Source organism: Desmodus rotundus, chromosome 13 (assembly GCF_022682495.2).
Source record: "Desmodus rotundus isolate HL8 chromosome 13, HLdesRot8A.1, whole genome shotgun sequence".
Lineage (NCBI taxonomy): Eukaryota > Metazoa > Chordata > Mammalia > Chiroptera > Phyllostomidae > Desmodus > Desmodus rotundus.
In genome coordinates, this window is record NC_071399.1 from 18,864,852 (window position 1) to 18,886,141 (window position 21,290).

Below are 21,290 nucleotides of genomic sequence, written 5' to 3' on the forward strand. Positions count from 1 at the left end.
AAAACCACGCAGCCCTGACCGCGGGCACAGCGGCGGCCCGCGCCTTCCCCGAGCGGACAGAAAGCCTGGTGGGCTGCCGGTCGAGGTCATAAACTGCGCGCTGGACGAGGAAGAGTCGGCCGCTCTCGGCCTCCGCGCCGAGGAGACGGCCGATGGCTGCGGGCCGTCGCACTGGGCCCCCTTGACCGCATCCGCAGTTTCTTGGCGAGCCAGGGACGGGACCCACGCGACGCGCGCGCGCGAGAGCGAGCGGGGTCGGTCCCGACGCAGCGCGGGGCTCCAGGCGAGCGCGAGTTAGACCGCCAGGCGGCGCTGGGTGCAAGGCTGAGAGATCGGAGCTCTCGCGGTAGGCGAGACTAAGCGTTCCGGAAGTGGTTCGCCGGAAGAGGCATGGCTGCTTCCGGGGTCTACGTTCGCACGCTGAATTGCCGGCACCATGCAGTCCGATGATGTGAGTGTCCCCGTTGCTCTGCCACCCGAGGTTTACGCAGCTTGTCTTGCCTTCTCGGGCGACTCAGAGCGGCGTACTTGGCCGGCCCATTTGCCTCACGTGGCCCCGGGAGCGAGGCTTCCACAGCCCCGGTGTTCGTGCGCGGGCTCTCACGTGTCTACCCCGGGTCTCCAGCCCGCTGCCCCAGCCGGGTTAAGGAGCCTGAAACCCACCGCCCCGGTCCAGAGGGTCGGCTCCTCCAGTCCCTGCTGAGTAGCCATGACAGACTCTGCGTGTGGTCCTGGGGGACTTAGAGCTGGGCGGGGGCTGGAGGGGCTGATACAGCCAAGTTTAGACAATAACTTTAAGGATCCTTTTCATCCATGTGCACGTTACTTTCAATCTGCTGTTCCTGTGTTTAGGTTTTCCTTTACATTTGTCCCACTATATGCTCCAGTCATGATTTTGGAAGCACCCTAGATTCCTTCACTAGTAATCTGTCGGAGAAACATTTAAGTGCTTACTGCGTACCGGGCATTGTGGTAGTTACTGGAGATTTGGTTGTTAATAAGCCAGATAAAAGACCTCTGCTTTCCTGAACACTGGGGGGAGAGACAGACAGTGAGCAAGTGAACAAATAGAAACAGTTGCACCGTGTAACAATACTAGAAAGACAGACCAGAGGTGATGGAGTAGAGGAATTAGACCACTTCAGAGGGGCCTGATAAGGGGAGGTTTCTCTGAATGGAAGGCAATTGAGCTGAGATCTAAAGGATGAGAGTGAACTGCCACCGAGGAGAGGAGGGGAAAGCAGTCAATCCAGGCAGTAGGAACAGTGAGGTACAAAGATCTGGAGGTTAGAGAACAGGAATATATTCTAGGACACCGAGGTCGTGTGGAGTCCTGTACGGGTTTTAGGGGTTTCCGTGGGAAATGACATGGTTTCTACGTGTGAAAAGTTCTAGTTGTGTGAAAGGTTTTTGAAGGAGAGCAAGAGCAAAAGCAAGGAAACTACAGTATAATGAAAGTGGCTTCAGCTAAGGTAGTCACAGAGGATGTGGAAGGAAATTGATAAATTTGAGATTTATCATTTTTAATTGACAACTTGGTAAATAAAGAAAAGGGACAGGTTGAGGCTTTTGGGATTTGAACAGCTAGTTCGGTGGTGGTTGTATTCTGGAGGTGGGGGGACTGGAGAAGGAGCAGGGTACTGTTTTGAGAGGTGTGGAATCGGGAGCTCCATTTGGACGAGTTGACGTGTGTGGTGCCTCTAGACAGCCACGTGGAGGTGCCACGCAGGCAGCTGGGTGTATTACAAGTCTGGTGCTCAGGTGAGAAATTTGGCCCGAAAATGACAATTTAGGAGTCATCAATTAGAGGTGATATTTAAATCCACCAGCCAGATGGAGTTCCTTTTCCAGTTTCATTTCCTCTGACCTGTTTCCTAACATCCGCTGCCAAACACATCCTGTAAAATTGCAAAGCTGTTGTTCCATTCTTTTACATTTATGCTTTTCCCTTTAACTGTTTCAGCCTTTCCCGGGTCCTCCAGGCGGCGCACTCAGAGGCTGTCATACTCTCGCATACACCTCGTTGTACTTAGACTGCTGCTTTGTGCTGCTTTGTATTAGTCTCTCTCCCTGCCTGGATCGCTAACACTAAGGACTCTGCCTTCCTGCATTGCCAAGTTCTTGAGTGCCTTCCGAGTGTCGGTGCCTTACCTGCATTAAGTGTGCAGTAAAGATGAGTGGGTAAAGAGCACGTTAGTGGAGGATGGCATGGATGACTTCCCTGCCCTCAATGAGATAAAATTACGGTGCGTCTAGCCAAAAGCGCAGTACTGGGCATCTTTTCACCATGGATAGAGAACACTTTAAGTGGAAAGGGAAGGTTACAAAAATACATAATATGATCTAATTTTGTTGGAAACATACATGTAGGTATACTAGTTCTTGGCACATACACACATACAGAAAAACCTGAAAATATTTACAAATACTAGTGAATTTGTATTTCTGTGTAATTGAGTTATGGTTATTGCTAATGTGTACTTTTTCTATAGAATCTGTCATTTGTATAAAGGAAAGTCAGGCTGTTTTACAAAGCACTTTTTCCTCCTCTCATGACCCCTCTCAGCAAAGCAGGGCACTGCCCCGAGCAATTGTTCCTGGGATTCATGGGCCATCTCTTGGGTCTGAGCAATTGAAATGGGTTTATACTTTGTCCTGCAGGTTATCTGGGACACACTGGGCAACAGGCAATTTTGTTCCTTCAAAATAAGGTGAGTCTAGATTCTCAAATTGGCCAAAGATTCCTTTAGGTGCCCTTGTGGTAACCGATCTTAAAATGCTTGCCATTCCTCCCATTCTAGAACCAAGACACAGGGCTTCTGCAGAAACGAGTACAGCCTGACTGGACTGTGTAACCGGTCTTCTTGTCCCCTGGCAAACAGTCAGTACGCCACCATCAAAGAAGAGAAAGGTAACTCCCTCGTTTCAGAGTCCGTGCGAACTGCTCAGCAGCTTTCAAAGCATGCTCTTGGGTCCCTCTAAATAACATTAAAGGTATTTCTTTTATCCTGCAGGGCAGTGCTACTTGTACATGAAGGTTATAGAGAGAGCAGCCTTTCCTAGACGGCTCTGGGAACGGGTGAGACTTGGAACATAAAATTACAGCACCCATTGATCTAGAACAAAAGTGCCATGTTTTCCTCTCTCCCTTGACCGAATCTAGATTAAACCTTTGAGGCCGTCCTCTTTAGTCCTGTGGGTGTTGCTACCAGGAAAGACCTAATCATTTACCCTTGCCCTTCAAGCTTCCTTTTTCTGTTCGGTAGGTCCGTCTTCATAAAAACTATGAGAAGGCACTGGAGCAAATAGATGAAAATCTGATTTACTGGCCCCGTTTCATTCGACACAAGTGTAAGCAGAGATTCACCAAGATCACCCAGTACCTAATTAGAATTCGAAAACTTACACTGAAGCGACAGTAAGTATTCAGATCATTTATTTCTAAATCTCTTTTCTCATGAATCGTGTTATGAAACCTCAGTGAGGAAACACCTAGCAATGCTTTCTATAGAATTCAACTTTGGGTACCCTCTTGTGATATGCTGGGAAGAGACTTTACCTCATATTAAAGGTGGGCCCTTTGGTTTTGCAGGATTTTAAAAACAGTAACAGTACAACTTGATTATTCCCTCTCTGTCTGCAAGTCAGCTTGAGAAAATTTTGTTTATAGCTCCCTGAGGGAATCTTAAAATTAGGGATTTAAAAATGACCTAAAAAATGTGAATAAAGAGGAATGTAAGGACTTTACTCTGAGTTCAGTGATGACTAATTTTTAGAAGGAATATGAAATCCATACTTAATTGAGTCGTGACCTGCAGAGGATACTAAAGATGACAGTCTTCTACAGAAAATTCTCTTTTCTTAGTTCACTGAAGCATTTTTAGTATAGAGAACATCCTTAGAAGTCTCAGAATGCCTAAAGCAAACAAAGCAGCCACATTACATTACATTAAAATATATGTAAAAATGTCTGGTTTTTTATAGCATTACACTTAGCTAGAAAATTTGCTAACCTGAGCTGAACCCTACAAAATGAATTCCAGTCCTTTTTCCCTTCTCATTTTTTTAGCACGTGTACTTCGGTTTTCTGATACTATGCTTTGTTTCCCCTAGGAAGAAGCTTGTTCCTTTGAGTAAGAAAGTGGAGCGGAGAGAAAAGAGGAGAGAGGTAACTTACTGCTCTGATATCCGTAGCACCTTTATTTTCATTGAGGGCAGGGCTGTGGAGGTAGGCCTCACGAACAACATTCAGTCACCATTGTCCACGAACCGTTCGGGCCCTGGCTGATGGCTCACTAATGAATACATTAGTTGCATAGGATAGCTGATACTCCACATTTTAGATCATGACTTTCAGGGCAGGTAAAACGTGAGTGCTTTGAGAGGGTATGTAATGGAGAACAAATAGAATGCCTTGAATGGAGATCCACAACTCCTTGTCTGAAATTCGTGAGGTCAGATATTTCAGAAATCAGGATTTTGTTATGTTGCTTGTCTTACATCTTACCCTCAGCAGAGTTCGAACATTCTAATCAAATACACTAGTAGTTTTGCAGTGAAATATAAGAATGTTCATTCGCACTAGATTGAATTTTAAAAATCTTTTTAAGTAGATTCATATTAGTTCGGGTCATCTTAGGCCACAAAATTGAGGCGGGGGTTTTGTTTTGTTTTGAAATTGTTAGAAAGAAATTGATTGGGATTATTTGTTTCTTTGAAGTAAACTAAGCAACTTTATGACCTGAGTAATGAATAGCGAGGTTAATGGCCTGCTGTCCATGGAAAATCTAGTCCAGAAACTCCAGCCTTTGTTGCAGAGAGCAGCCTGCCTCTCCACCTCACTGGTGCTTCACTCAAGCTGAATTTCCTCATGCTTTTCAACACCTGGGAATTAGCTTTCCCTGGCAAATGCAAATACTCATTCATTCTAGGTATTTGGTCTGCTTACCTCCCTTCGGGCAGTAGACATTTACCTGATCATTTGTGATACCGTCAAGAAAAACTGTAATGCCGTATTTTGCTGTGTATAGTGTGCACCCACGTTTTTGTGCACGTTATAAATGCCGTTACTATACGCGTGGTACGTAATCATATGCCCGTGTATATAATGTGCACCCTTATTTTTCCCTCAAAAATTTGGGCAAAAAAGTCTATTATACACAGCAAAATATGGTAATCATGATGCTTTTGCTTCCATTAATCACAGAGTTCTGTGTCTCGAATCTATTTTATCACTGGTCTTCAAAGCTTTTGATCACTCACCCCATCAATAAAATTTGGAACATATGCTCCCCAGGATATCACTTACAAATGTTATGTACAACAGGTATAAGTAATTGTTTGTGCTATCCACAAACAATTGTTCTATCCACAGAATTTTTCTTTCTTTTCAAATCACTGTAAAATATTCCCTTTCTCTTGTAAGAACAGATGAGTATACTTATTTTTTTAATTTATTTTAGTAGTGCGTTTACTTTTTAAAACTCCTACTATGTTATATATTACTGACCAGCCATCTTTAAGTTCTACAATTTATTTTAACTTACTGATTTTAGAGAGAGAAACATCTGTTTGTTCTTCCACTTCTTTATGCATCCATTGGTTGATTCGTGTATGTGCTCTGACCAGGGATTGAACCCATAACCTTGGTGTATCAGGACAGTGCTGCCTGGCCAGGGCTCTACAACTCTTTTTGGGTACCAGAGCATTAAATAGTGAGCATACCTTTATAACTACTCCCTATCTTACTGCAAACAGTTCATCTACAAATCCACCTGCCCAATTGGAATAGAGGAGTGAGATCACCACTTTCAAACTCTTTGTGCAGTATTTTCCTCTCGGAATGTCTTGCTCACTCTATGTGACGCACAACTATTTGCTTTATGGATAGAGTTCAATGTACCCATGTCAGCACACATAAAAAGTAACATGTTTTGAGTATTTTCTTCCTGCATCTCAGTGACACTCTTGAGGTGTAAGCATCCTCTTTAGAGAGTAATGTAGAACGTCACAGTAGACTTAACTGATCCGTGTGCCCAGTCTGCCTGCATTGTGATTTATCACACACCATTCATTGTCCTGACTTAGCTTCAGTGTGGCACGCTTGGAAATCCTCTGTGATTTTACTGTCAAATTAATACACCGTCTTAGGCTAGAAAGGTAGATTGAGGTTATGTTTTGATTGTGGGTGGTTCAGGTTGATGCCATGTGTTATTTCCTATGAGGGATCATTAAAGGAAGGGAGTTTTTAAATCTTTTTCTGTCACGTGGGATCTAACATGCATTTAGAAACTGAGTGAAGCTCTTTGTTCTCTTTTCTTGAAGTCTGCTTCAGGTTGCTACTTGTCTAAGACACTTAAATGTATATAGACCTACCTGCTTTGTGTATCTATCAAAAGCTTTGTTAGAATTTAGAGTGGTATTTATAAAAACTCTAGAAATGTTTATAGTGGAAAGGTTCCCAAGATTTGAGAGGTAAAGAAAAAGGAACACATCTGGAGAGGCAGAAGCCCCCATAAGGCCCTGCCTGACTGGTGTGGCTCAGTGGTTTGGGTGCCCTGTGAACCAGAAGGTGGCGGGTTAGGTTCCCGGTCAGGACACAGGCCTAGGTTGTGGGCTGTATCCCCGGTTGGAGGCTTGCTACAGGCAACCAATTGATGTTTCTCTCCTCTTTGTCCCTCCCTGCCCCTCTCTCTAAAAGTAAATAAAATCTTTTTTTTTTTTTTTTAAAGGAGCCCCATAATAGCAAGTGGGGAAAGTGATTACATCTTGTTTGTGATAAAAGCTTCATAGTTTCTACAGGCTGAAAAATGAGTACTAATGAAGTAAATGGGTTTTGCTCCTTCTCTTACAGGAAAAGGCATTAATAGCTGCTCAGCTGGACAATGCCATTGAGAAGGAATTGCTGGAGAGACTTAAACAAGATACGGTAAGCTAGAACTTAGGGTACAAATTTCATTTTTAGGTGGTATAGGAAACGTGGAAAGTGGGTTTTATTTTTGAACATGCTAGATGATGTTCACCTTGATTTTACTCCTGGACTAATTAATACAGGTCCTGGCGTTTTCACTGAAGTTCATTGATGCAAGCACATAGAATGCTTTGGTTGTCCTTGGCACTCCATTTAGTACGAGGGACCTTTCCCGTTAGCCACCATTCCCAGCTCCTGTTCCCAAATGCGCAGCTCCAGGCCTCTGCAGAAAAGCCGGACAGTTGCGATCCTCCTGCCTATTACCCTCTTTTTAAAATAATGTCCTAGAAACAACATGAATAAAAATTCTTTTTCCTTGTTATTCCCCCTTTATCAGGGAAATTACACTTGTTCTAATCCATGGGTTTTATAGACTGCTCAGTTTTCTGTGATCTGCTCCATCCTTCATTGAACTTACCAGTCTGATGATTTTCAGGGCTTTTTAAAGACCCTGCCAGCTCTAGTCTTGAAAACAATATAGAAATACTACTCCTCAAGTTGAGTATTCTCATTTCACTGAGGGAAAAAAAACAAGCTTGTTGGACAGTGGACTTCAAGTGTAAGATGCAAATATAGTTAAAGCCAGTCCATTTATGTTCTTCAGTACGGCGACATCTACAACTTCCCCATCCATGCCTTCGACAAGGCCCTGGAACAGCAGGAGGCAGAGAGTGACTCTTCAGATGCAGAGGAAAAAGACGAAGATGAGGAGGGAGTAAGCCTTGTTTGTATTTCCTCTTCTCGTGGAGCAGTGATCTGTAGGACTACATTTATTTTAATGTAATTAAGAAACAGGATGCCCTTTTCAGCCCCCTAACCAAAAGTAATCATTGACCCCATTTTCCATCGTAAGACTAACGCGGGCTCAGCAGTGGCTGTGGTGGGTTCCAAGGTCCCCGCACTGACAGTTTTAATCTTACTGATGAGCATGCTGACGTTTTTTCCTGCAAGACGGCAAATGAAGAGTCCTCATCAGCTGACAGAATATCCTGTTAAGGAACCTACAGAAATTTTTACAAGGATTTAACCTTACTGTTAACATAGAAGGGGACCTTAAGTGGTAGTATTTTTAGGAAAAGGGCAGATTTAGCAAGTAGCTGTTTAGTCGCATAGCATACTTCCATAGTTCAGAGGCATACTTTCCCTAAAACTTTATTATTTGAAATAATTTTAGTTGAATATATAAAGAATTGTTTGCAAATCTTACATATTGATTTCAGAAGTATTCAGCTTGGAAGTAGGTGGATTTTAGCTGCCTAGTAAGTAGATTCTGATTCTGGTTACACTATTTTATGCATGTATTTTACCAAAGAATAAACTAGGTGCCTAAGTTGAATTTTCCTGATGTATTTTGAATCTCACAGTTGTGTTTTATTTTTAGGATGCGGGAAAAAGGGAATTTGTGGAAGATGATGAGGTGGATGAAAGTGACATAAGTGATTTTGAGGTGAGATTTATGGGTAAGAGAAAGGCGCTCCAAGCACACAGGAGCAGAAAAGCTCTCTAGTTTGTTCTAAGTTGAGATGACAGGGGAATTTGGGGACTAAATCCAGCGTCTTCTCTTAATTTTCTCTCTCCCCATGTTAGGAAATGGATAAACTGGATGCCAGCAGTGATGAAGAGCAGGATGATAAACCCTCCAGTGAGGAAGAAGAAAAGGCCTTTGATGCCAAACACAAAGGCAAAGCACCCTTGAAAGGACCTTTGCGAAGGAAACGAGCATATGTGGAAATAGAGTATGAGCAGGAGACAGAGCCGATGGCCAAGGCCAAGACCACGTGATTTCCATTCAGACATCTGTAACAGGACTGAACATGTTGAACTTTATCCTCATCACATACAAACCTCCAGCTTTTACTCCTTATATTGTATTCAACACAATATTTGTGTTTTTGATATTTATGCCACTTCTGTGGGGCAAGAAGTGTGGGGAGGGACTGATGGGAAAGTTGTAAACAGAGTATTTTTATAGCTTTGACATGTGTTGAAGTAGCACTTTGAGCCCAAGAAGCTTAACAGATGCATTTGTGGCTATAAATACTTCTAAATTTTAAATGCCCACCCTTGGTGATTGTCCCCAACTTTAATTCAGAAATGTCCAGACTTCTGCCTTGGCTGGTGTGGCTCAGTGGATTGAGTGCCGCCCTGTAAACCAAAAGGTCACCGGTTTGATTCCCAGTCAGGGCACATAACCGGGGCTGCTGGCCAGGTCCCCAGCTGGGGGCATGTGAGAGGCAACAGATTGATGTATCTGTCATACATCCATGTTTCTCTCCCTCCCCCTTCCCCTCTCTAAAAGTAAATAAAGTCTTTAAAAAAGAAAGAAAGAAATGTCCAGACTTCAGTTTTTGTTCTTTCCATACTTCTATTGGAGGAAAAGAAAGAAAAGGATGATCTAAATTATAATGTCCAGTATAAAAATACCTTTTTCTTTAAATAATTACAAAAAGAAACTCCCCTCCTCTTTAGGAAAATACTACAAATCTCAAGTCCCACCGTGGGGAGCACCTCCGGAAACCTGCTGCACTTTTCGGACACAGTCCACCACCGTGCTGTCCTCGCAGCTTTGGAGACTTTTAGCCAGGAGACCCTGAAACATGAAACCCAACAGGCTTTGGTTTGTTACTTCTTTCCCTCTCACCTGGGCTCTTCTTTCTTGGCACCATGCCCAGAGGAGGAAAGCACGGGCGACACCAGGCACAGGTAACAGAACGTGTAGCTGTAAACGCTGTCGGCACACTTGGAAGTGTCCCACTGGCTCACAAAGAAGCAGCTTAATACCAGCCAAGGCGAATTAGATTGGACCTGGGGCTTGACAACTGCCTGAGATCAAAGAGCCAAGGGGAAGTTTAATCTGAATAGACTAATACAACAACAAACTAGACTACCTCTAAATACTTTCAGGGTATGAATTTTTCATGCTGCTTTACATCATTTCAATTGAAGAATTTTAAATGGGATAAGAAATGAGGCAATAGTTTATGAAATACATAATTATGCACATAGCTACTACATGCTATGGCTTTAAGAAGTTAACTTTTGTGGAATATGAAAGAAAGAATTCCCACGTGGATAAATAAGAATATGGAAAAGCATAGTTGCCCCTGAGAAACGGGGAACATTTCTGGGATCTGAATTACTCTACCTATACTTTTATTTCTTGGTGGCTTATACTTCATTATTTCACCTTTTTAAAAAAAAAATTCAATGACAGGAACAGAACGTAAGTTTTACAAACTCTTGATCATGGTCCTTTCGGCCATTCTTTGTCCTAGCCCCAGAGACACTTTCTAATCCTGCCTTTTGACCTGAACGGTTCTGAATACCTCTGCTCAAACTCTGCTGAAGCCTAGAGGTTGCCAGAGGTGGAGACCTGACGCCTCCACATTCGCTTACAGGCTGGGACAGGCCCATGAGTAATGAATTACAGTCAACTGTGGGAATCTCTCGGGATAATGAGGCCTAACTGAAAGCAAGATGCAGACTGTCCCTTACCTTCACTTGTCCCTGAGAGCAGTGGTCCAGGAGAATCAGGCAGTCCGTGGCCGCCTCTAACAAGGCACTCTTCACAGGCTCAGGTGTAAGGCTTCGATCCCTTGCGACATCACATATCAGTTTCAAGAGAGCCTTCAGTAAGACCACAAGTCTACAGGAAACCCTGAATCCACAGGAAAAACCAGGTTCATACTAGGTGTCAAACTGGAGACTTGAAAGACTGTCTAGTGTAAAGCCCTCACTTCATAAATGAAAGAAATGAAGTCAAGTGTGTTAGACCAGAGCTGGAAGCAGAACTAGAGGCCAGACTCCAGATTTCCTAACTTCAAGCCCAGTTATTTTTCTCCAGCATGCTGCCCCTATACACACCCCCACCTGCGAAAAGCGTGTTTCCCTCCAGAAGCCTGGTTCCACTGAGTAACGACGCAGCCCCTCCTGAAAGGGGAGGCCTGGGATTTCCCCTATACTTTTGGCCAGAGAACAGGAGCTGGCCCATAGTCCTTTCTTTAACTTTTAAGCAGTCTCAGGCCAGGAAGTCCAAAGTAAGATGAGGGAAATAAGCTTGGCTTCTGGGACTTACGTGTCAATTTGCATTTCTGTCACTTAATTCTAGATTCTAGCTTACCAACAGGTTAGCCCAATCTATTACTAGCCCTTCTAAAAGGTTCTTGATACCAAAAAAAAAAGTTCTGAAAATGGATAGTGGTGATGGTTGCACAAAATCTGGAATGTACTTAATGCCACTGAACTGTTTATTTTAAAATAGTAAATTTTTTTACCACAATAAAAACTAAAAAGCCGTAATAGAAGCTGGAAAGTAATTTTAACTTGTGTGAAAATACGCAAAATAAACTGTTATTTCTGGACAGAAATATAACATGGGAAAGTTTAAATCCCCTACCTTGACCTGAAAATTACTAAGTGCTTTCCTATCACCTACTGCTTAGCCTCCCACTCACCGTTCAGTATACAGCCTGTTGTTGCCCGAGCTCTGCCCTCCACAGCACAGCACATTCATTTTCTAACCCTTCCCACCCCGCCGTTTGCCTGCCAGTCTCGTCCTGGAATCTTGGTCTCTGCTGTTTAAAGGCCTGACCCTATTCACCTGATTCAGTTTCATTTATCCATCTACTCATTGTATTTCAGTCCACTCACTCTTCAGAGTTGGACTGCTTTCTAAGCTACCATATCCTGAGTAGTATTCTCCCGGTCACTGCTCAGTCACGTGGTATGAAGTGTTCTGGTCTCAACTGGATTTAAAACACAGGAGGAGGAACGAAGTTAGGCATGTCTTTATTACATAGAGCACTTCTAAACGGCCTTTTAAATTTTAATGTGCATTATTAATCGAAAGAGAAAAGAAACCTGAAACAGTAACGGGTGTATTTTATCTTTCAAATGCTGTTTTCTCAGTTCAAACTTCGATAGGTGTGTAAAACCGGGAGCATTCATATGCACGGCATGGCCTTAATGCTTCGTACTGCATGGACACCTGCGCGGGTTCCGAAGAGAGAGTCTGGGTCCGCCCTGCTTACCACACTCATCTGCTGGCTGCTATACCTTGGCCAAGTGTACTGCATGAGAAGTTGCAGGGTTTCCAGTATCTTCAATCTCGCCTCCTCCTCTGGTCCATCGTAAACCTCCAGATAACCGAGGATGACTCGCTCCAGCCTCTTCATGTGCCGGACAGTTAGGATCCCCAACCTACAAACGAAAGAGAAAACGTGACACCGAAGAGCTGGAGCAGGAGTCGGCCAGGCCTGCAGCCCGGGCACTCGCCTCCTCACAAAAGCTGGCAGGGTTCTTGCGTAGGTCCTGCGTAAGAGAATGCGGTGCTCGGGCTCCATGTGCGTGAGCATCAGCTGCAGCACCTCGTCGCAGTGTGTGGTGGGGCGGGCAGCGTCTCCCTTCCAGTGCAGGGCTTTCTCCAGGACTGGAAATAAGTCCAACAGACACAGCAGCACGGCCTGGAGAAAGGAATGGAAAGAACTAGTCATCCGTTTGCATTGGCAACACCCACTGAGGCTTCTAAGCAACTTCACTCATCTATTCCTGGGGTCCATGTCACAGAATTCTAAAACACACTAGTAAGTAAGTGCACATTACTTTGTATTTTCTTTGTTTTTCTTTTTACATTATCTCCATCTGACAGACTCAAATAAGTTAATACCCTCTCCTCGCTGAGCTTTGGTAAGCTGTAAAATGGGGAGAAAGGCAGGGCCGGGACTTCAGGAGTCCGAGTCTGTTGTCACTAAATTCCTAAATCCAAGCAATACTTACATGTGCCTACAGTAAAAGTGCTCCCAAGGAGGATCTAAGGAGACCGTGTCCGACTGAACCACCTCTCTGAGCTTTCAGGGTGTCTAGGCAATACCTTCCAGCTCTCCTGGGCTCTTTGGTTTTCTCAGTGTTTTTGGTAGTGTTTTTTTTTCTTCTTCTTAAACACGATCTCAAGAGTCCTAACCTTTCTGACTCTTAGTACCTGGATTCTCAATGCCTAAAATAGTATTTTAAAAAAGGTAGCAAGGTGAAGGGTGATGGGTGGGTAGGCATAAAATAAGAAACACAGTTATTTCTACCTCTAATTTTATATAACTTGTTTCTCCTGTCTTGAGAATATTGTTCCCCATGCTAAGAAACTCCTAGTTATCCTTCATAAGTAAATACCACCTCCTCTGGATTCCCCCTAAAACCACGCAACACCACTAAACCTGGTTAGTTGCCTATTGCTGGACGCCCAGTGCACTGCATACAAACCTCTTTTAATAAATGTATCACTCTATACTGTAGACCTCTGTATAAATATCCATATATTTACACACATATCCCCCAAAGGGTTTCTTAAAGCCAGAAACCCGGTCTGATTCATTCACTCTTGGAACCTGCAATGGTTACGGGCACACAGCAGGCACTCAGTGTCCACTGGATGATAGAATAAATGACACTAACATATCCGACACACGGGGTCTCAATGTGTGTTGATAATAGAGCAGCACAGAAGGAAGGGCACTTAAATTAATAAATTTAGAACTTTTTCCGACATAAATCTGTCCCCATGCGATACGTAACTGACCCAGATGAAGACAAAACACTGGCTTTTCTGTGGCTCCTCGAGAATGCGGATGTTTGCTTGGTGTGAGGTGTTTTCACTGGTCATTTCTGCCCCCATTTTCAGCTAGGCAACGGCCCTTAGTTACCATCCTCTTTCCAAGAGAAGATGATGTCTCAACCATTCTTATTCACGTAATGCCACCTTCCACTCAAACTTGAGACACCCAGTTACCCACAAAGCTCACGGTTACCTGAATGAGGTGGTGCTCCGGAGTGTACAGGTGGTTGAAAAGGGCGTGGTACAGGACCTGGGCCCTGTTATACTGGAGCAAATCCGCAGCAGGCTGCAATCGGACAAACCACCCAATTAAAAGAAAAGTGAGCCAATGTTGGCAAAATGTTCATTATTTTAAAAATTGAATTATGGGTGTATGAGATCCATTATATCCCTCTCTACTTCTCTGTATATTTTTAAGGTTCCACAATACATAGTTAAGAAAGAAACAAGCAAACTTCCTCAAGTAATAGATTGCACATTTTGGTATAATCCCTCTCGGTGGAATTTTCTTGCTCCTTGGAAGTCAACTGCTAGTTACTCAAAGTCTGGCTATTCAGTCTGAAAATGGCCTATGTTTTATGTGCAAAATAACAGTCCATGTTTTATATATATATATGTATATATATAACCTATCGGATATAACTTCTACTAGGTTGGCAGATGGAATGACTATAAAGAGAAAAAATACAAGTAAGTGATTTAGTCACACAGCAGATTAATAGAAAGCCAGCTCGTAAAACATGTCAACATAGGCAGTAATAAAACAGCGACATCACGAACGGGGTACAGCCCTCCGACCCGTCTGTCCCATCCCCACGGACGGCAGGGCAGGGCTGCCTACCACGTTAAGCACAATGTGACGGAGGCAGTGTGCACCCAGGACTTTGTTCTCGGTTCGGTAGTCATCTGAGATGAGCAGCGATGGGGGGAGGATCCTGTCCAGATGTTGGGTCAGCCAGGGTCGAGGGACCTGTTGCAGAGTCCATGAGAAAACGTGTTTGGTGGCCGGGTTATTCTTCCAGGATTCCCTAAACCGGAATGTGAAACCAAATTAAGTAAAATGACACGGTAGTAGCTAGCAAGGAGAATTAAGCTAAATACAATATTCCTTGTATTTGAAAAAAAATATGTCCCACGTAAGGTAACTCCTGATGTTATACATACATTTTAAGATTTTGATCCCGATAACTTCCAGAACTTACACTAAACACATTTAACATTCCCCCCGAGCTCTGGGTCTACAGCTTACCCAATGCGAAGTAGCCATGAATAACCGCAGCAATGCAAAGCATCTGTGGTGATGCTGGGGGTGGTTACAGTGAAGGTATGTTGAGAAGGGAGAGATGAGTAATAGAATGTCTTCTGATTATTATCAGGGCACAAATGAATCAATATTTGAACAGTATTTGTAGCTTATGAGTTTACACACATTATTCAACTAACATTCAGAATAACTGTAACAGGTAATACTATCTTTATATTACAAATAATAACACTGAGGTTCAGAGAGAGGATCCGACCTGGTCCTACTCAGAAGCAATAAAAGGAGGCACCATCTGCCTCACAACTAAGCCTCTTAGCTCTGAGTCCCTAGTAAAATGACAGTTATGTGCACATTTCTTGTATTACTAGTGTTACAGAGACCCTCGCAGGGCATTTGGTCCTGCCAGGAACACCCATGGAGACAATCCATGCCCACCGAAAGGTCCCTGAAATGCAGTCCCGTCCAACCCATGCATAAGCGTACTTGGTCCCAACAAATGCTCCTTGACATTGGGTCTTGTCAACAATGTCCATGCTTCGGAAACGGCCCGTTTCAAAGAGCCCATAACATGTATTTATACTGCTGGTTTACAGGATTAACACATAAAATATTATCGCATTTTACTGGTACAGTAATTGTGCAGTAACTGTACTGCCACTAATAACCCTTCTAAACTGGATGGCCTCACTGGTCACGGCACATGGGGCTGTGTGGACGGGTTGGCATGGACCAAATGTCTTCGTGGGAGTTTTGGACAGGACCAGATTTCAAGGACATTTTGGCCGAATGAACCAAATGCCCCATGGCAGTTGTGGACAACAAATGTCCCCAATCACCAATACTAACATACGAAGAAGTGGAAATTCAAAGAATACTTTATCTAGTAACAGTCTAAAGCTCTTATTTTCATCCCAAACGCTGCTTCCATATCTAATAACTATCCGTATCTCCTAGTGATGAGTTTCAAGATCCCTGAATTTCAGTTCAAACCATAAGCTTAAGCACTCTCCAAACTCCCACGCCCACCTAACTTAAGGAAGTTAAGTCTAAATAAATGAGACAGAACTTCCAGTTTCCAGGGCACTGAGGACCGGAAAAAGCACTAGAAAACGGAGTCGGAAGACCTGGGTGCTACTGTCAAATTTACAACTATCTAGTTATGTCGTTTATAGCAAATCACAACCTTTCTGGGCCTTAGGAGACCTGCTATTACAACGCTTTCATCTTACTGATGAAGAACCCAAGGTCCCTTTGCTCTCCAGCACTCTAAAACAGGCTGAAGCTCAATTCGTTGGCCCTTTCTGCAGGGTTACTCACTTATTCAAATCGGGCTTGAGAAGCCCCAGTACCACAGTAAATCTGCCTTTCTCGTCTTCACGTTCTCCGTGGAGGAATCCTGCCACAGAACCACACTCAGTAACTTGAAGCAACAAGGCGAGCACCTCTCCAGCAATGTCCTGAGATGCCGGCCTGGTCCACGGTTGCTCCAGGCTGTGTGTGACGGCAAAAATATAGATGGGTCCTACTAAGTGACGCAGGACTGTCTTCTGTGCGAGGCAACCCAAGGAATTCTTGGCAGCCTCAACTTTCCTCAAGAGCTTGATAAACAATAACCCAGAGGCCGCCGCTCTCTCGGCCACTGCTGAGAAACCGTCCTCTCTACCTTCCTGCTCCTTCGGTGGGGCTGCATACTTCTCCAGGGCGTTGGCCACCTTCCCCAGTATCTCGGGCATTCCTCCGGGCGATGTCCCACTCCCCTCAAATAACTTATCACACTCTGTGGCTTCTAGGAGAGCATCGAGGTCTTGAAGAGCTGCATTTCTGGCCTTGCTCCGTCGCGGCTCCTGGCCGGTAAGATGGTGCAAAATCTGGGAGAAGGCCTGTCCGAGGGCGGAAGAAGGGCACTCCCCAGGCAAGGAAGAGCCCTCCCGCAGTGGGGACTCCCGAGAGCCGTCAGGCTCCATTCCTGACTGCTGCAGGTGGCGGCGGGAGGGGATCCGCTAAAGAGGGCAGGAAGGATCACGGGAAGCTGGGCTTCTTCCAAAGAACAGGACTAAAGCCAAATCGAACGGCGACACATCCAGGCGAACGGAGCGCGAGTCTAACCAGCCTAGGAGTAAAGTGTGCATAAAGGAAAAGATGCCGGAAGGGAAAGGGACCTCGCTGGGAGTAGTAGTAACACAATCTCAGACTCCCAACAGTGCGGTATAGAAATCACTCCTGCCTACCTGCAGACTCAAAACAAAACAAAAAGTTTAAGGAACGAACCCTAAAACACGATAGGTACGTGACTCCAGGTACCTGCAGCCCTCCCTGCACATTCTGAGCCTATCAGGATTCGGACCTGGCTAACGTCGTTGCCGCAAAGCACGAGGATAACTTCCGCCAACACAGCGTCAACTCTTCGCCATTTCACGACCTACTGTCGTAAAGCAATCAAGATTCAGGTTTTTATTAAAGGGTGGAGCTATGGCAAAAATTTGCATAGAGAATAATCCGCTCGCTAATTTTGTTTCTGTTTTCACTTACTAGATAGAAGCAAGAGAAAAAACCCAAACTGTCGGTGATGTTTAAAAAACATACAGGATTTTGTGCGTCAATACTGATACATATGGGCTATGTCACCCTTTCCTTGAAGTCAGTGGGTCATATTTGAGAATCCTTAGCTGCTCCTTTTTTCCGATCCTTTTGTAGTTCATAAGCGTGATGATTGGGTGTTCACGCTGTTGTGTGACATGTGCCTCCCACAAACCTTGTTACGACATCGGCACATTACCCGTCTGACATGAACTATGAGGATCCATTTAAGCTTGATATCTACGGATTAGCTTATTTTTGTTTACTTTTCATTTCAATCTCCCTTAATAACTTTGAGTGGTATCCCAAGCTGTCTACTCTATGAATTAGCTGCGACCTAGCATATTTCCCGGAAGGACGTCTAGTTCTATGGAAAGTTCTCTATGTCCTGTGCGATTAGTATTTTAGAGTGAAAGGCTCTTGGCTGTGGGAGGGCGAGCGCCAGGTTCTGACGCCCGCGCGGTCCTCCCGGAGTTGAGGCTGGTGGCCTGGGCCGGGAAGTCTGGCCCCGCGGGGGGTGGGCGCCACGTGCTCGCGGGCAGCTGCGCGCGGTGCTGGGTCCGGGCGGCAGGCGGCGCCGGGAGCCAGCCAGAGAGCCGGGGAGCAGCTTTGCCGGGCGGCGAGCCTTTCGTTCGTTTTGAATCGGGAAGGGAGCCCTGGCTCCGAGCGACTCCTTTGTCCCAGTGGGTCTCACACTGCTTCGGCACGGCTTGTCCCCCGGCTGTGGGTTCTCTGAGGATGGAATTGTGTCCGATTGACCCAAGGGCCGGTCACGTACCTGGCCAACCTGGGAAGTTCGTCCGTGATTTTATATAGCTTCCTATTTCCCGGGGTAGCAAAGGAGTCAAGGCGTGGGCAGGAGCGCGGAGAGATAGGCGTCGGACACCGGGCGGGGTCGGAGAGCCGGCTCGGTCGCCGTGGGGGTTGGGAGTGGGGTTTGAGGAAGCAGCCGCTGCTTAGATGCGCGGGTGGGTGGGCGGGCAGGCTTAGCCAACGCCACGTTCCCGGCAGGTCTCCTTCTGGCTTTGGGATTCCACCCATGAGCAAAGTACTTGTCTTGCAGAGGTCTGCCCCGCTACGCTCAGAGTTTCCTGGGGCCCGAGACCATGTATTTATCCTCAGTGCCTGGCACAAGTTAAGTCACGCAATAAATGTTCGTTGAACCCCACATACCCACACACTCAGGACTGGCTGAATAAACCACGGTGCATCCACACAATGTAGTTCTGTGCAGTCTCTGAGCCCCTAAAAATCCAGAGAAAGCCTCGCGGGATGTGGGGTGCGGGATGTGTAGGGAGGGTAGTGTCCGGAATAGCTTCTCCCCAGGGAGTGGTTGCGGCGCGGAGACCCCGGACTCCAGGCCGGCCTTGGAGAGGACGCTGCTTGCAAATATCCTACCTGTGATTCCTTCCTTGCTCCCTTCCTTCCTCACTGCGTGACCTCTCTATGCCCTAATTTCTTTAATTGCAAAATGTGGGTAGTAATAGTTCCTACTTCTTAGACTTGTTAGGAGAAATAAAGAAGTTAAATATATATGTGAATAGCTTAGAGCACTCCGTGCAGTGGTAAGTTCTGTACAAGTGTTAGCGCTTGTTAAACCACCGCTTCTGTATTTTTAACTTACTTTTCCTCTTTTGGGGGGATTTTTGTGGTTTGGACTCTTCCTCTCTCATTTGGCCTCGCCTTTTCTCACCAATTGGAGGCACTCATGATTTTCTAAGCAATTTCAAACAGATTAGAAATCATTTTCTCCCAAGTGGATTCTCCCATGCTAAGGTCCGTGTGCCCAGCAAGACGCCAATCCACAGAGAGGTATTGTATTCCTCCCATGTGAGAGCCTGTCTTCCCTGTTCCAGCAGCTCTCATTCCCTCAGGAGCAAAGTTAAGTATTTGTCTTGCAGAGGTCTCCCCTGCCATGCTCAGAGTTTCCTGGGGCCTGAGACCATGTATTTATCCTCAGTGCCTGGCACAATTTAAGTCACAATGAATATTCGTTGAACCCCACGTGTCCATACACAGAAGACTGGCTGAATAAACCAGGGCACATCCACACAATGCAGTTCTGTGCAGCTGTACAAAGGAATGAAGACCTTCTCTGTGGAAGGCCGTGGAACTCTAGTACGTATTAATAAAAAGCAGGGCAGAGACCATGTATATGTTGCCTTTCTTAGAAAGACCTATGCATTTGCTTACATTTAAGAGAAGAAATGGAAGTAGAAATTGCAAACTATTAAAAATGGTTAACTTCATATACTGTGTTTTATAGTTTGTCTTTGGAATCCTATGCATGTTCTACATAATTTTAAAAGAAAATAACAAAGCATTTCCTAAAAGAAAAAAAAAGCCACTAAAGTATATGTGGAGTTACTCCTATATCCTCATGGAAGAGTAAAAATCTGACTTTAACTCATTATTTTCACTATGTATCCTTACTGTGACACATCCTAAGGACAAAAAGGAATGGCAAAGAGACCAAACTGCATTTAGATATAGTACTTGTTAGTAATAATACTGGTATTGTTATTTAGATGCTATTGTATATTTTACGTTTTACATATATGTATATGAAATAGCGAATAAGTATCTTTTTTATTTTTAAAAGATTTTGCTTATTTTTAGAGAGGGGAAGGGAGGGAGAGAGAGGAGAGAAACATCAATGTGTGGTTGCCTCTCATGCGCCCCCTACTGGGGACCTGGCCCACAACCCAGGCGTGTGCCCTGACTGGGACTTGAACCTGCGACCCTCTGGTTCTCAAACTGGTGCTCAATCCACTGAGCCACACCAACGAGGGCAATAAGTATCTTAATATTGGTAGAAACCAAGGTCTTCAGTAAAAGACAAAGGAGATAGAAGTATCAGATCAGTAAAGTTAGGTATAATTTCTGTGACAGAAAATCTTAAGTGACAAGAAGCAATGACAATCCAACAGCTATGTGTTCAAATTCATAACTTGAATGCCATTAGCCACTAAGAGGAACCAGGACTTCTTTAGGAAATGACTGATTTTAGAACTGAGGCAAGGATTGCATCTAACTTTATTATGCAAGAAAGCAAGGTAGCCATCAAATACTACTGATGTTATGTCAAAAAAAAAAAAAAAAACCCAAGATCAAAGATGAAGGGGCCCCATCTGGCCAAAGATGGAACAATTTGGGTTTTAAAAAAAGAATAATGACTAATGGATAGAAATATATCAAATATATACAAATCCATGAGTTCATAGTAATACTTAAAAAGAAAAAAATCCCTCTTCATTCAGCTAAGGAACCAACTCTTTATTTACAAAATTGGTAAATTAGAAGGAAAAATCAAGTATTCACTCTGCTATATATTTTAGGATGCCCAGATAATCTGTAAGGGTAACAAATGCAACAGAACTGGTGGAATGAGAACGTCAGTATTCACAATTCCTAATTTAGCACTGAGAGTAGGCAACATCATCTACGGCTCTGTTAAAATTGTGGGATAGAATGTTGATGGAAAACTTTACCCTGGCTGTATTGACCTAAGAAAATCGGGACCCACTGGTTACCTTAACATCACTAAAAGTGAGACCTCCAGATACCGTGTGCCTCCTGATGGAATACAGTAGGAAGTACACACCATCTATGAAATATCCTTGCACAAAATTAGAACCTAAATCTAACCAAATGTCTAGCTCTAATCACCAAATGGGAAGAAATATGAAGAACAAAGAAGCAAATTAAACGATTCCAAAACAGTATAATCAGCCAAGCTAAGGATGTGGGAAATTCCACAAATTACCAAGTTTCTTCAATAAATAACTAGCATAAGAGAAATGGAGTAGAGGAAGAACCGATATTGAGTAAAAATATTTTAAGACACCTCAAATGCAATGTTGGATGTTGTTTTC

General features: G+C 44.3%; 2 protein-coding genes and 1 non-coding gene across 6 annotated transcripts; 2 read left to right on the forward strand and 1 right to left on the reverse strand.

The window, feature by feature from the left end:
* The first annotated feature begins 377 nt into the window (after positions 1 to 377).
* MAK16 (MAK16 homolog) lies at positions 378 to 9,008 on the forward strand. 2 transcript variants are annotated; one of them, XM_024562788.3, is made up of 10 exons: positions 378 to 451; positions 2,662 to 2,711; positions 2,802 to 2,911; positions 3,015 to 3,079; positions 3,267 to 3,418; positions 4,114 to 4,168; positions 6,854 to 6,928; positions 7,575 to 7,685; positions 8,352 to 8,417; positions 8,558 to 9,008. In XM_024562788.3, exons 1-10 carry the CDS (start codon positions 437 to 439, stop codon positions 8,750 to 8,752), a joined length of 894 nt encoding a protein of 297 aa, XP_024418556.1. In that variant the 5' UTR covers positions 378 to 436; the 3' UTR covers positions 8,753 to 9,008. The 2 variants fall into 2 exon arrangements, with proteins under 2 accessions (XP_024418556.1, XP_024418554.1); XM_024562786.2 differs by lacking the exon at positions 378 to 451 and having other exon boundaries at positions 2,638 to 2,711.
* On the reverse strand, positions 7,650 to 17,180 carry TTI2 (TELO2 interacting protein 2). Of its 3 annotated transcripts, XM_045197192.3 has the most exons (8): positions 16,156 to 17,180; positions 14,416 to 14,602; positions 13,768 to 13,860; positions 12,245 to 12,432; positions 12,026 to 12,169; positions 10,466 to 10,628; positions 9,612 to 9,793; positions 7,650 to 7,734 (listed from the first exon to the last, which is right to left on the reverse strand). In XM_045197192.3, the coding sequence occupies exons 1-8, from the start codon at positions 16,800 to 16,802 to the stop codon at positions 7,650 to 7,652; spliced, it is 1,689 nt and encodes a 562-aa protein (XP_045053127.2). In that variant the 5' UTR covers positions 16,803 to 17,180. The 3 variants fall into 3 exon arrangements, with proteins under 3 accessions (XP_045053127.2, XP_024418566.2, XP_045053128.2); XM_024562798.4 differs by lacking the exons at positions 7,650 to 7,734; positions 9,612 to 9,793 and adding an exon at positions 9,159 to 9,560 and having other exon boundaries at positions 16,156 to 17,176; XM_045197193.3 differs by lacking the exons at positions 7,650 to 7,734; positions 9,612 to 9,793 and having other exon boundaries at positions 10,472 to 10,628; positions 12,001 to 12,169; positions 16,156 to 17,178.
* A 340-nt stretch (positions 17,181 to 17,520) lies between these two features.
* LOC112306826 (small nucleolar RNA U13) lies at positions 17,521 to 17,624 on the forward strand. Its single transcript, XR_002974998.1, has one exon. It is a non-coding gene; the product is annotated as a small nucleolar RNA U13 (small nucleolar RNA).
* Positions 17,625 to 21,290: the final 3,666 nt, after the last annotated feature.

Excerpts from the sequence above, each read along its gene's own strand:
- MAK16 (XM_024562786.2), top strand. The coding sequence starts at position 2,638 with ATGGGTTTATACTTTGTCCTGCAGGTTATCTGGGACACACTGGGCAAC. Across the intron at positions 3,419-4,113 it reads AAACTTACACTGAAGCGACA|GAAGAAGCTTGTTCCTTTGA; the intron begins GTAAGTATTCAG and ends TGTTTCCCCTAG. Across the intron at positions 4,169-6,853 it reads GGAGAGAAAAGAGGAGAGAG|GAAAAGGCATTAATAGCTGC; the intron begins GTAACTTACTGC and ends CTTCTCTTACAG.
- TTI2 (XM_045197192.3), bottom strand. The coding sequence starts at position 16,802 with ATGGAGCCTGACGGCTCTCGGGAGTCCCCACTGCGGGAGGGCTCTTCC. Across the intron at positions 13,861-14,415 it reads GTCACATTGTGCTTAACGTG|CCTGCTGCGGATTTGCTCCA; the intron begins GTAGGCAGCCCT and ends GTCCGATTGCAG. Across the intron at positions 9,794-10,465 it reads GCTCTCAGGGACAAGTGAAG|GCAGTTGTCAAGCCCCAGGT; the intron begins GTAAGGGACAGT and ends CTTTGATCTCAG.